The sequence below is a fragment of the Ranitomeya imitator genome, chromosome 3 (assembly GCF_032444005.1).
Source record: "Ranitomeya imitator isolate aRanImi1 chromosome 3, aRanImi1.pri, whole genome shotgun sequence".
NCBI classification, from domain to species: Eukaryota; Metazoa; Chordata; class Amphibia; order Anura; family Dendrobatidae; genus Ranitomeya; species Ranitomeya imitator.
Genome location: NC_091284.1, coordinates 327,710,711 through 327,723,718, shown reverse-complemented (window position 1 = coordinate 327,723,718; position 13,008 = coordinate 327,710,711). Strand labels below are relative to the sequence as shown.

Sequence of the window (13,008 nt, the reverse complement as noted above, 5' to 3'; positions counted from 1 at the left end):
CCCTGTCCCCGATGGAATAATTCCTCTCTGCTGGTGCGAAGGTCTTGGAGAAAAAGAAGCAAGGATGCTTCCGACCTTGAGCATCCTTTTGGAAGAGGACTGCTCCAGCACCAACAGAAGAGGCATCCACCTCCATGATAAATGGCTTATTAACATCGGGCCGTTGAAGAATGGGAGCGCTAGCGAAGTGTGACTTTATAGAGATAAAAGCCTTGGAGACCTCCTCAGACCACAATTTGGGATTCGCCCCCTTCTTGGTGAGGGCAACCAAGGGAGCTACCAAAGTTGAGAAATGCGGGATGAACTGGCGATAATAATTGATGAACCCCATAAAGCGCTGCACCGCTTTAAGAGAATGGGGTTCCTGCCAGACCATCACAGCCTGTAGTTTGGCAGGATCCATAGCCAATCCCTGGGCTGAGATGATGTAGCCTAGGAAAGGTAAGGACTCCTGCTCAAACATACACTTCTCCAACTTGGCATAGAGGGAGTTTGCCCGTAGGAGGTCGAAGACTTTGCAAACATCTCTCCGGTGGGAGTCAATATCTGGAGAGTAGATGAGAATATCATCCAGATAGACTACGACCGAGGTGGAAAGCATATCCCGGAAGATATCGTTCACAAAGTCTTGGAAAACGGCTGGGGTATTACAGAGCCCAAAGGGCATCACCAGATATTCATAGTGCCCATCCCTGGTGTTAAAAGCCGTCTTCCATTCGTCCGCCTCACGGATGCGAATCAGGTTGTAAGCACCCCGCAGATCTAATTTAGTAAATACCCTTGCTCCCCGAAGCCTATCAAACATTTCAGATATCAAAGGCAAAGGGTATTTATTCTTAACGGTGATGGCGTTAAGACCCCTGTAGTCTATGCATGGACGCAATTCCCCACTCTTCTTCTGCACGAAGAAGAACCCTGCCCCAGCAGGTGACACTGACTTCCTGATGAACCCTCTTGCCAGATTTTCCTGGATGTACTGTGACATTGCCTCCGTCTCCGGGAGAGATAGCGGATAGACTCGACCCCGGGGAGGCTCAGCACCAGGCAAGAGGTCAATAGGACAGTCATAGGGGCGATGGGGCGGAAGGGACTCCGCCGCCTTTTTGGAGAATACGTCTGCATACGACCAATACTGCTTGGGGAGAGAGGAAAGATCTGCGGGTACCTCAGTTGTAGCTACCTGAACGCACTCCCTCTGACACCTACCCTCACAAGATTCACCCCATCCCAGAATTCTGCCTGAGGACCACTCGATATGAGGAGAGTGGTACCGTAGCCAAGGTATTCCCAACAGGACTTCATCAATTCCCTCTGGAATGACGAGCAGAGAAATAATCTCCTGATGAGATGGCGACATGGACAGAGTAAAAGGGATGGTCTGGTGAGTTATCTGTGAGGGCAGAGTCGACCCATTCACCACTCGTACCGTTACAGGTTGAGCTAGCACAACCAGAGGTATTGCGTGGCGTTGGGCGAAGGCAGAAGACATAAAATTGCCCTCCGCCCCAGAATCCACGCAGAGCTCTACCGAGTGGGAGAATGAGCCTAAAGTAATTGTCCCCTTAAAGGACAATTTAGAGGCAAACGTCGCCATGTCTAGTGTACCTCCACCTACGACCACTAGACGCTGACGTTTCCTCGACCGCTGAGGACATCTGGTGGCTAAATGTCCAGACTGCTGGCAAACATGACAGACCCTGAGTGCACAAGCGGTCCGGGACTTAGGTCCCGCTTGTGACACTTCCCTGGCCTCATGTGACTCAGGAACCAGGACCGGAGATTCCAGAGGTTTGGCGAAAGTAGGAGCCAGCCGAAACCTCTGCCTACACTGGGCTCGCTCTAACCTCCGCTCGTTAAAACGGAGGTCAATACGAGTAGAGACAGTTATTAACTCCTCCAGTGTGGCAGGAATCTCCCTAGTGGCCAGAGCGTCCTTTACATGGTCAGCCAAGCCCCTCCAAAATATGGGGATAAGAGCTTTATCCGACCATTCCAGCTCAGATGCTAAAGTGCGGAATTGGACGGCAAAATGACTGACCAAGGACTCACCCTGAGTTAATGCCAGCAGTTGGAGCGCAGTGTCATGGGTGACTTGAGGTCCTAAAAAGACCTGTTTTAAAGTGCTCAAAAACAGAGGAGCACTCTGCACCACATGATCGCCACGCTCCCACAGCGGCGTAGCCCATTCCAACGCCCTGTCCGACAATAGAGACACAATAAATCCCACCTTAGCCCGCTCTGTGGGGAAACGTGCAGCCAGAAGCTCGAGATGAATAGAGCACTGACTCACGAATCCCCTACAAAATTTGCTATTACCAGAAAATTTTTCTGGCAGCGGGAGGCGAGAAAATGTCGGAACAGGGGTGGCAATGGACAAAGTTGCTGCAGCCACGCTGGCAGCCTGTACAGCAACTGCGGTAACATCCACAGCTGGGGTTGCGCTCTCGAGAGCCGCCAACCTACCCTCCAGCTGCTGTATATACCGCAGGGATTGCTGTTTGTCCGTCATCACTAGCCAGACCCTGGCGCTAGTGTAAAGTTAGGGCTAGTGGAACGCACCAAATAATAAGACTGATAGTGTACGGTGCGTTCGTAGCCCGAGGTCCACCGTGCAGAGATGGAACCTGCTGCTGAGTAATGACGGACTATATGGCGGTACTCATAAGTATACTCGCGTGGGTTAAACTTCACCCAACGTGAAGGAAGCAATCCTGTTGCGTCACAGGATCGCGGTACCGCACATAGAAGGCGAGCAAGCAGTCAGCGAACTTAACCCCAACTAGGATTGAAGTCCGATTAGACCACTTGCTGGCACAACACCGCAACAGGGTGTGTTAGGCAACTCTTATAATTAGAGCACCGGAGTGCGAACTGTGCTGTGCTGGCAGGCACCACTAAGCACCCAGACGTGGGTCAGGAAGCGCACTACTGGCGCGTGGCGCCGCACTGGCGGTCACAGCAATAGACGCTGATACGTGTTTGACACGTTGAGTGATTCGTCGGGCGCTAGATAGCAGCCATACTCCATACGCGAACAGTCTTACAATATTGTAGGGGTATTTAATGAACGACTTGCACTCACAACAAACACACGTATTCAATTGTACACTAGCGCATGGCCGTGCGGTCATGCGCAGTTTATATAATTGCAGGACAGGAAGTGGCCACAGAAACTTTGCCCTTCCAGGGCCTGCCAAGAGGACCAATGGAATGCGCTGCAGAGCCAGAGCACATGACCCTCGATCTCCAACGGGAGATCTTGCTCTGGGCATGCTCAGTGTGCGCAAACAAGGACTTAGTCCCATGGAAGTCCGCTCGCCGCTGACCAGCACTGACTTTAATGGCAGGAGCTGAAGAAGCAGCAGTAACTCTCTGTACAGAGTGAGAGCGAGCAAGACACTGGGAGCGACGTCCCTGCTGAGCAGACTCCACTGCGGCTGGAGGAGAATGGGAGACCGCAGCGGAGACGGATCGAGATTCCCCCTGTGCAGCAGAGGAAACTTGACTCCTAACAACATATGGCTGGAGACAGGAATGAGACACACGGGGGCCAGGATGGGGAATATTATTACCATAGGGGTTAATTAAGGGATATTATTACAATGATATATTTTATTTTTTGAGGATATGTTTTAAATGGGGAGTGGTCCTGTTACTGTGCAGAGCTATATTTTGTTGTTTTTTTTCTTCATCTAGTGTAGTGTAGAAGTTGGGAAAAAAATAAGTAATGTGCTTTGCAAGCGGTGCTCTAGATAACTGTTATTTTCTGCAGAGACGAGCCTTGGCTGGAAGAAGTGATGGCGGTCTGTGCTGGATGAAGATGAAAAGCAAAGATGAAGGACTTCACCTAGAGATGTCACTGGTGAGTTAGTGTGTTACCTGTACACTGACACTATACACTGTATACTATATACAGATCTTCTGTGTACAATGTAACTGTATTACCTGTACACAGACATTGCATACTAAGTACACATCTCCTGTGTATAATGGCACATGCAGTGATATTAGTATTGTGTTTTTATTATTAATGATCAGCATTGTATTATTGGGTCACTATGTGGTGGTAATATGTGGTCTGGCCATGGTGCGGTGGTATTTGTCCCTTGTATGTGGTATTATAGGTCACTATGTGGTGGTAATATGTTGTCTGGTCATGGTGCGGTGGTATTTGTCCCTTGTATGTGATATTATTTGTCATTTGAAAAATTGAAAAATAAGTAAACATGCATATCTTAACAAATTTTTAATAAGTTAGAGTAGAGTCTACCTTGTCATGGTGGCAGGTTAAAAAATCTTTTGGACAAAACAAAAGCTGTTGGCTATGTTTGTGATCTAGTGATAGGAAGTGTTAATGTGTGATTGGTGAGAAGTGGAGTTAATCCAAGAGAGCGGTGGTACTGTGGACAGTTGGAAGGGTGGGGGCGGGGCTGGGGTCGAGGCTGGGAGGAGCCTCAAGGGGGCCCCAAAAATTTTGCCAGAAAAGGGACCCGAAATTCCCAGTGGCAGCTCTGATGGGAATCTTCAGTAGTTTAAATTTTTTTTGTAACCAATGCCACCAGTGTATTTTGCAACAATAAGGCTCAAAAGTTTTGTGACAGCTCACTGGTTTTACCTATTATGAGATGTTTCTTGTGTGGCACCTTGGCAATTAGTCACCTTTTATAGGCCTTCAGTTGAACCAGCTGATATTTTTCATTAAGTGGCAAGATAGCTTTCTAATCATTTATAGATTTCAGCTGGTGTCATGACTTTCCATGGCTTTTTTCACCTGCCTTTCTTCATGTGTTCAATACTTTTTCCCTGTCATTTCTCATTATTACACATAACTTAATTTATTGATATCTATGGCTTGATTTATTTGCCTTTGTGGATTGGATGGGCTGTTACTGACATCTGGTGAGAATTTCATGTCAATAGGACCTTGAGAAATATATTTACTTAAAAAATTGGTGATGTGTTCAGTACTTATTTCACAAGCTTTGTGGCCAAGAAGTATGTATGTGTTGGGGGAGTTCAAGCTTCTGTAGTCTTTTAACTTGACAGAAAATAAGTAAGCTCACAACAAGAGAGTGGCACTGGAGATCATGAAAATTCATCACTTCATAACAGGAAAACTATAAATTGCATACAGGCATCCATTAACAATTTGGAATGTGTCAGTTTATACATGAATATGACTAAGTTAGTGTGATCACTTACCAAAAAGTTTTACTTCTATGAAGGAACAGAATTTTATTTTCATATCAGTTTTATACTAATATCTTACCATCCAAAGCAGTAGGCTGAAAGACAGATTCCAAGCAAGGTGGCCACGCCATGTCTGACTCTTGGACCACAATGGGAGGGAGGCAGGCAGTATCGGAACAAAAAAGCCAAAATAAGGGCAGAGAGCTGCCCAATAAGGAAAAGTCGCTAAAAAAGAAAAAAAAGTGCATCAATATAGAGTAAATACAGTTTTATTTTAAAGGAAACCTTATACATAGTATTCATCAACTTATACTCATGGATAAACCTACAAATGAATTTAATGAAAATGTAGAATCCCTGTGGGTGGAGATAAGGGGAGGGGGAAAAATAATAAATTACTGATAGGGGTTTGTTATAAATCTCCAAAAATAATGGAAACAATGGAGAATATCCTCGTAAAGCAAATAGATGAAGCTGCGACTCAAGGAGAAGTCATTATTATGGGGGACTTCAACTACCCTGAAATAGATTGGGGAACAGAAACCTGCAGTTCCAGCAAAGGTAATCGGTTTTTGACAATTATGAGAGACAATTACCTTTCACAACTGGTTCAGGACCCAACAAGAAGGGGGGCACTGCTAGACCTAATATTAACCAACAGGCCAGACCGCATATCAAATATAAGGGTTGGGGGTTACTTGGGAAATAGCGATCACAAAATAATAAGTTTTCATGTATCCTTTAAAAAGATGTGTAGTAGAGGGGTTACAAGGACACTAAACTTCAGGAGGGCAAATTTCCAACGGATGAGAGAGGATCTTGGTGCAATTAACTGGGACGATATCCTGAGAAACAAAAATACACAGAATAAATGGGAGACGTTTATTAGCATCCTGGATAGGACCTGTGCACAGTATATACCGTATGGGAATAAACATACTAGAAATAGGAGGAAACCAATATGGCTAAATAGAGCTGTAAGGGGCGCAATAAGGGACAAAAAGAAAGCATTTAGAGAATTAAAGGAAGTAGGTAGTGAGGAGGCATTAAATAAATACAGAAAATTAAATAAATTCTGTAAAAAGCAAATCAAGGCAGCAAAGATTGAGACAGAGAGACTCATTGCCAGAGAGAGTAAAAATAATCCTAAAATATTCTTTAACTACATAAATAGTAAGAAACTAAAAAATGATAGTGTTGGCCCCCTTAAAAATAGTCTGGGTGAGATGGTGGATGAGGATGAGGAAAAAGCCAATATGCTAAATGACTTTTTTTCATCAGTATTTACACAAGAAAATCCCATGGCAGACAAAATGTCTAGTGATAAAAATTCCCAATTAAATGTCACCTGCTTAACCCAGCAGGAAGTGCGGCGGCGTCTAAAAATCACTAAAATTGACAAATCTCCGGGCCCGGATGGGATACACCCTCGAGTACTGCAGGAATTAAGTACAGTCATTGATAGACCATTATTTTTAATCTTTAAAGACTCCATAATAACAGGGTCTGTGCCACAGGACTGGCGTATAGCAAATGTGGTGCCAATATTCAAAAAGGGAACAAAAACTGAACTCAGAAACTATAGGCCAGTAAGCTTAACCTCTACTGTGGGTAAAATCCTGGAGGGCATTCTAAGGGACGCTATACTGGAGTATCTGAAGAGGAATAACCTCATGACCCAGTATCAGCACGGGTTTACTAGGGACCGTTCATGTCAGACTAATTTGATCAGTTTCTATGAAGAGGTAAGTTCCGGATTGGACCAAGGGAACCCAGTGGATGTAGTGTATATGGACTTTTCAAAAGCTTTTGATACGGTGCCACACAAAAGGTTGATACATAAAATGAGAATAATGGGGATAGGGGAAAATATGTGCAAGTGGGTTGAGAGCTGGCTCAGGGATAGGAAACAAAGGGTGGTTATTAATGGAGCACACTCGGACTGGGTAGCGGTTAGCACAGGGGTCAGTATTGGGCCCTCTTCTTTTTAACATATTTATTAATGACCTTGTAGGGGGCATTCAGAGTAGAATTTCAATATTTGCAGATGACACTAAACTCTGCAGGGTAATCAATACAGAAGTGTCATGATCCCAATGGCAGGGGATCACAAAAGGACAAGCACAAAAACAAAACAAGCTCTAGGGTGATGGAACCTGAGCTGACCGCGATCCTGAACCTAAACACACAACTAGCAGTAGCCGGGGAACGTGCCTACGATGATTCCTAGACGTCTCGCGCCAGCCGAAGGATTAACTTCCCCTATCAGAAGAAACACAGACCTCACTTGCCTCCAGAGAAACACCCCACAGAAATAGCAGCCCCCCACATGTAATAACGGTGAAATGAGAGGAAAGCACATACGTAGTTATGAAAATAGAATCAGCAAATATGAGGCCCGCTAAAGCTAGATAGCAGAGGATACAAAAGTGAACTGCGCGGTCAGCGAAAAACCCTTCAAAAACCATCCTGAAATTACTTGAACTCATGTGCCAACTCATGGAACATGAGGAGTAATTTCAGCCCACTAGAGCAATCAGCAGCAAGGAATCACATATCTGCAAGCTGGACTAAGACAAAAATTAAGCAAAACGTGGAACAGGAAAATCAAAACTTAGCTTGTCCTGAAGATAACAGACGCAGGGAGCAGAGGTAAAAAGACACGCTGATTACATTGATCGCCGGCGAGGAAATGACAAAAAAGCCAGGTTAAATAGGAAACTCCCATAACCTGATGGAACAGGTGGACACCAGAGACCGCAGAGAACACAAGTCACCCAGTACCATCAGTAACCACCAGAGGGAGCCCAAAAACAGAACTCACAACACAGAGGAGGACAATTTTATATTACAGGATGATTTATGTAAACTAGAAGCTTGGGCTGATAAATGGAAAATGAGCTTTAATGGGGATAAATGTAAGGTCATGCACTTGGGTAGAAGTAATAAGATGTATAATTATGTGCTTAATTCTAAAACTCTGGGCAAAACCGTCAATGAAAAAGACCTGGGTGTATAGGTGGATGACAAACTTAAATTCAGTGGCCAGTGTCAGGCAGCTGCTACAAAGGCAAATAAAATAATGGGATGCATTAAAAGAGGCATAGATGCTCATGAGGAGAATATAATTTTACCTCTATACAAGTCACTAGTTCGACCACACTTAGAATACTGTGCACAGTTCTGGTCTCCGGTGTATAAGAAAGACATAGCTGAACTGGAGCGGGTGCAGAGAAGAGCGACCAAGGTTATTAGAGGACTGGGGGGTCTGCAATACCAAGATAGGTTATTACACTTGGGGCTATTTAGTTTGGAAAAACGAAGACTAAGGGGTGATCTTATTTTAATGTATAAATATATGAGGGGACAGTACAAAGACCTTTCTGATGATCTTTTTAATCATAGACCTGAAACAGGGACAAGGGGGCATCCTCTGCGGTTGGAGGAAAAAAGGTTTAAGCATAATAACAGACGCGGATTCTTTACTGTAAGAGCAGTGAGACTATGGAACTCTCTGCCGTATGATGTTGTAATGAGTGATTCATTACTTAAATTTAAGAGGGGACTGGATACCTTTCTGGAAAAGTATAATGTTACAGGGTATATACACTAGATTCCTTGATAGGGCGTTGATCCAGGGAACTAGTCTGATTGCCGTATGTGGAGTCGGGAAGGAATTTTTTTCCCCAATGTGGAGCTTACTCTTTGCACATGGTTTTTTTTTGCCTTCCTCTGGATCAACATGTTAGGGCATGTTAGGTTAGGCTATGGGTTGAACTAGATGGACATATAGTCTTCCTTCAACCTTAATAACTATGTAACTATGTAACTATGTAAATGAAAGGCTTAAATTAAAGGCACTTTCCAAAGCAATAGGAAATCCAAATAGAGCAAGGAAGCAAAGGCAGAAAGGTAAAACGAATCAACTTTACAAAAAAATCTAAAATAGTGTGAAAATAGAGATACAAATATAGAATTCAACTGACGAATTGGATAGTACACCCATATGTAATTAAATCAGTATCATCATACATAGCCAATCTCCCAACTCTAGTTGTCAAATCATTTTAGGATAAACAATTCCATACACGCCGCCTTTACACAAAGTTCACATATGCAAGAGATATGTCAAGTTTAAAGTAACTAGTTTGGATTTAAATAAGAACTTCCATAGAGTTAATACATTAAAGCATTAGTAAACCTTAGTACATGGAGATAAATATGAAGATAATGTAAATTTCTACTTAAAACGGCTAGTTTCAGCCTGCAGAGTCCCCAAATACTATGTGGGAGTATATGTGTGCATATATTATTATTATTATTATTATTTATTATTATAGCGCCATTTATTCCATGGCGCTTTACATGTGAGGAGGGGTATACATAATAAAACAAGTACAATAATCTTGAAAAATACAAGTCACAACTGGTACAGGAGGAGAGAGGACCCTGCCCGCGAGGGCTCACAATCTACAAGGGATGGGTGAGGATACAGTAGGTGAGGGTAGAGCTGGCCGTGCAGCGGTTTGGTCAATCGGTGGTTACTGCAGGTTGTAGGCTTGTCGGAAGAGGTGGGTCTTCAGGTTCTTTTTGAAGGTTTCGATGGTAGGTGAGAGTCTGATATGTTGTGGTAGAGCATTCCAGAGTAGGGGGGATGCACGAGAGAAATCTTGTATGCGATTGTGGGAAGAGGAGATAATAGGGGAGTAGAGAAGGTGATCTTGTGAGGATCGGAGGTTGCGTGCAGGAAAGTACCGGGAGACGAGGTCACAGATGTATGGAGGAGACAGGTTGTGGATGGCTTTATATGTCATGGTTAGGCTTTTGTACTGGAGTCTCTGGGTGATGGGGAGCCAGTGCAGGGATTGACAGAGGGGAGAGGCCGGGGAATAGCGGGGGGACAGGTGGATTAGTCGGGCAGCAGAGTTTAGAATAGATTGGAGGGGTGCAAGAGTGTTAGAGGGGAGGCCACAGAGCAGGAGGTTACAGTAGTCAAGGCGGGAGATGATGAGGGCATGGACTAGGGTTTTTGCAGATTCTTGGTTTAGGAATGTGCGGATCCGTGAAATATTTTTGAGTTGGAGGCGGCAGGAAGTGGAAAGGGTTTGGATATGTGGTTTAAAGGAGAGATCAGTGTCAAGGATTACCCCAAGACAGCGGGCTTGTGGGACTGGGGAGAGTGGGCAGCCGTTTACTGTAATGGATAGGTTCGTTGGGGAGATCGCGTGAGATGGGGGAAAGATGATGAATTCTGTTTTGTCCATGTTAAGTTTTAGAAATCTAGTGGAGAAGAAGGATGAAATAGCAGACAGACATTGAGGGATTCTGGTTAGTAGGGAGGTGATATCTGGTCCAGAGATGTAGATCTGTGTGTCGTCAGCATAGAGATGATACTGAAAGCCGTGAGATTCTATGAGCTGTCCCAGGCCAAAGGTGTAAATGGAGAAGAGCAGGGGTCCTAGAACTGAACCTTGCGGGACTCCGACAGATAGGGGGCGAGGTGAGGAGGTGGTGTGTGAGTGGGAGACGCTGAATGTACGGTCAGTTAGGTATGATGAGATCCAGGATAGGGCCAATTCTGTGATGCCAAGGGATGAGAGGGTCTGCAGCAGCAGAGAATGGTCCACTGTGTCAAAGGCAGAGGACAGGTCCAGGAGGAGGAGGACAGAGTAGTGTCGCTTGCTCTTGGCGGTTAATAGGTCATTGGTGACCTTAGTTAGGGCAGTTTCAGTGGAGTGGTGTGACCGGAAGCCTGATTGAAAGCGGTCGAAGAAGGAGCAGGAAGATAGATGGGAGGACAGTTCAATATGGACATGTTGTTCCAGTAGTTTTGAGGCAAAGGGGAGAAGTGATATAGGGCGATAGCTAGATACAGAGGATGGGTCAAGAGAGGGCTTTTTGAGGATAGGTGTGATTGTGGCATGTTTAAAGCTTGAGGGGAAAATGCCAGTTGTTAGTGATAGGTTAAAGAGATGGGTTAGGGTTGGGATGAAGACTGTGGTGAGGTTTGGGATGAAGTGGGATGGGAGTGGGTCAAGTGCACAGGTGGTGAGATGCGATCTTGAGAGTAGAGAGTTCAGTATATCACTGAAGTCACTGAGATGCACTGTGATGGTATCCCGGGTATCAATAAGGATGGCAGCAATATTTGATCATCTTAATGCACAGGGATGGCTATATGTGCCATGCAGAATACTTCACTATTTTCCACTGGTTCTGACTATGTAAGATCTTTGTTAGTTAAACATGCAGATGAAAATATCAAAGATCATCAATAAAATAAGGTGCATAGTGCTAGTGTGAAATCCTTGGAAACTACCACATAGGTGAAAATGTAATTTGCATATGTTTCAGAATAGGGCTGACGCCTCTAATGCAGCAGTAAATGTGGTAGCCATAAGTACTAACAGGAGATCAAAAAGATAACATATATGAGTGTGAGTAGGTAAAGGGTATACGGCCTAATCAGGCAGTGCAGATCTACATTATCTTCATAATCTTCATATTTATCTCCATGTACTAAGGTTCACTAATACTTTAATGTATTAACTCTTTGGAAGTTCTTATTTAAATCCAAACTGGTTACTTTAAACTTGACGTATCTCTTGCATATGTGAACTTTGTGTAAAGGCGGTATGTATGGAATTGTTTATCCTATGATGATTTGACAACTAGAGTTGAGGGTTTGGCTATGTATGATGATAATGATTTAATTATATATGGGTGTACTACCCATTTGGGCAGTTGAATTCTGTATTTGTATCTCCATTTTCACACTATTTTAGATTTTTTGTTAATAAAGTTGATTCATTTTACATTTCAGCATTTGCTTCCTTGTTCTTCTTACTCTCATGGATAGTATACCTTTCAACATTCTGCCAATCATTTTTTACTTGCTTAACTGGGTGCAACAAAATGGAGTTAAAGGAATTTTAATACCAAGTAAGCTAGCATTATCTATGCAGGTTAGATTATAGGGGGACTAACTTGCCAATTTTAGAGGAATTGATCTGAACAGACTAGAACTGGCCCTCCAAGGAACTGTGGAATCCCCAGATTGGCCCGTAAGTCAGGGTGTAGCGATTGTGGTTGCAGATGGTGCATCTGGGGTGGAAGGGGCCACTGCTAGTTTCAGTTGAATGTGTATACTTGGATGCACATCCAGTTGAAATGTATAGCAGAGGAAAGAGCCACTTGTTCCCCACACTTTATTCATTTGACATAGAGCCGCATGTTTGCCAGCGCAACAGAGAATAAAAGGAGCAGCGATCAGATATCTGACCTACCCTTCCATTTTGAAACCGATAAAGGTATTCCCTCAAGGATAAAAATTCCCTGTACTAACAATTATTTTGGTTTCCAGCAAAGGCTCCCCCCCCCCCACTGATCAATAAGTTATCACTTCTCAGGTGTATAGGCGAAAACTTGCTTTCACTGAAGAACCCCTATAATTCAAACCAGTGTAATAGTACATTACAGTCATTTTGTGGGCACCGTAGATGTGCAGGATCCATCTTATCTTTTACAGCAGACACTCTGCTCTTACTCAGATAGATATTTGCATGTTGCTTGAGCTCTTAGAGTCAATTCAAGCTGTGGCCTGTATGTAAAGTATATATGACGAGGCTTGGCAAGACATTTTTAATTGAGACTATTGGAAGTCGTTTTATTTTTAAATTAGGTGCACTTGAATAATAAAATAGGTGTGCATAGACTTGACGTGATCTTCATGACGCATGGGCTTGAAGAATTGTCTTTATAATTCATGTTTAAATTGTTGTCTAATTAAGAGCTTTCACATACAAACATTGTGCATGT

At 43.8% G+C, this 13,008-nt stretch overlaps 1 protein-coding gene across 1 annotated transcript in view; it reads right to left on the bottom strand.

The window, feature by feature from the left end:
* Nucleotides 1-13,008, bottom strand: part of LOC138669865 (lysophospholipid acyltransferase 2-like) — a 237,206-nt gene that overhangs the window by 106,870 nt on the left and 117,328 nt on the right. The window contains exon 2 of the mRNA XM_069756698.1: nt 5,270-5,415. Coding sequence (XP_069612799.1) covers nt 5,270-5,415 — 146 coding nt within the window. The remainder of the gene's footprint in view (nt 1-5,269; nt 5,416-13,008) is intronic.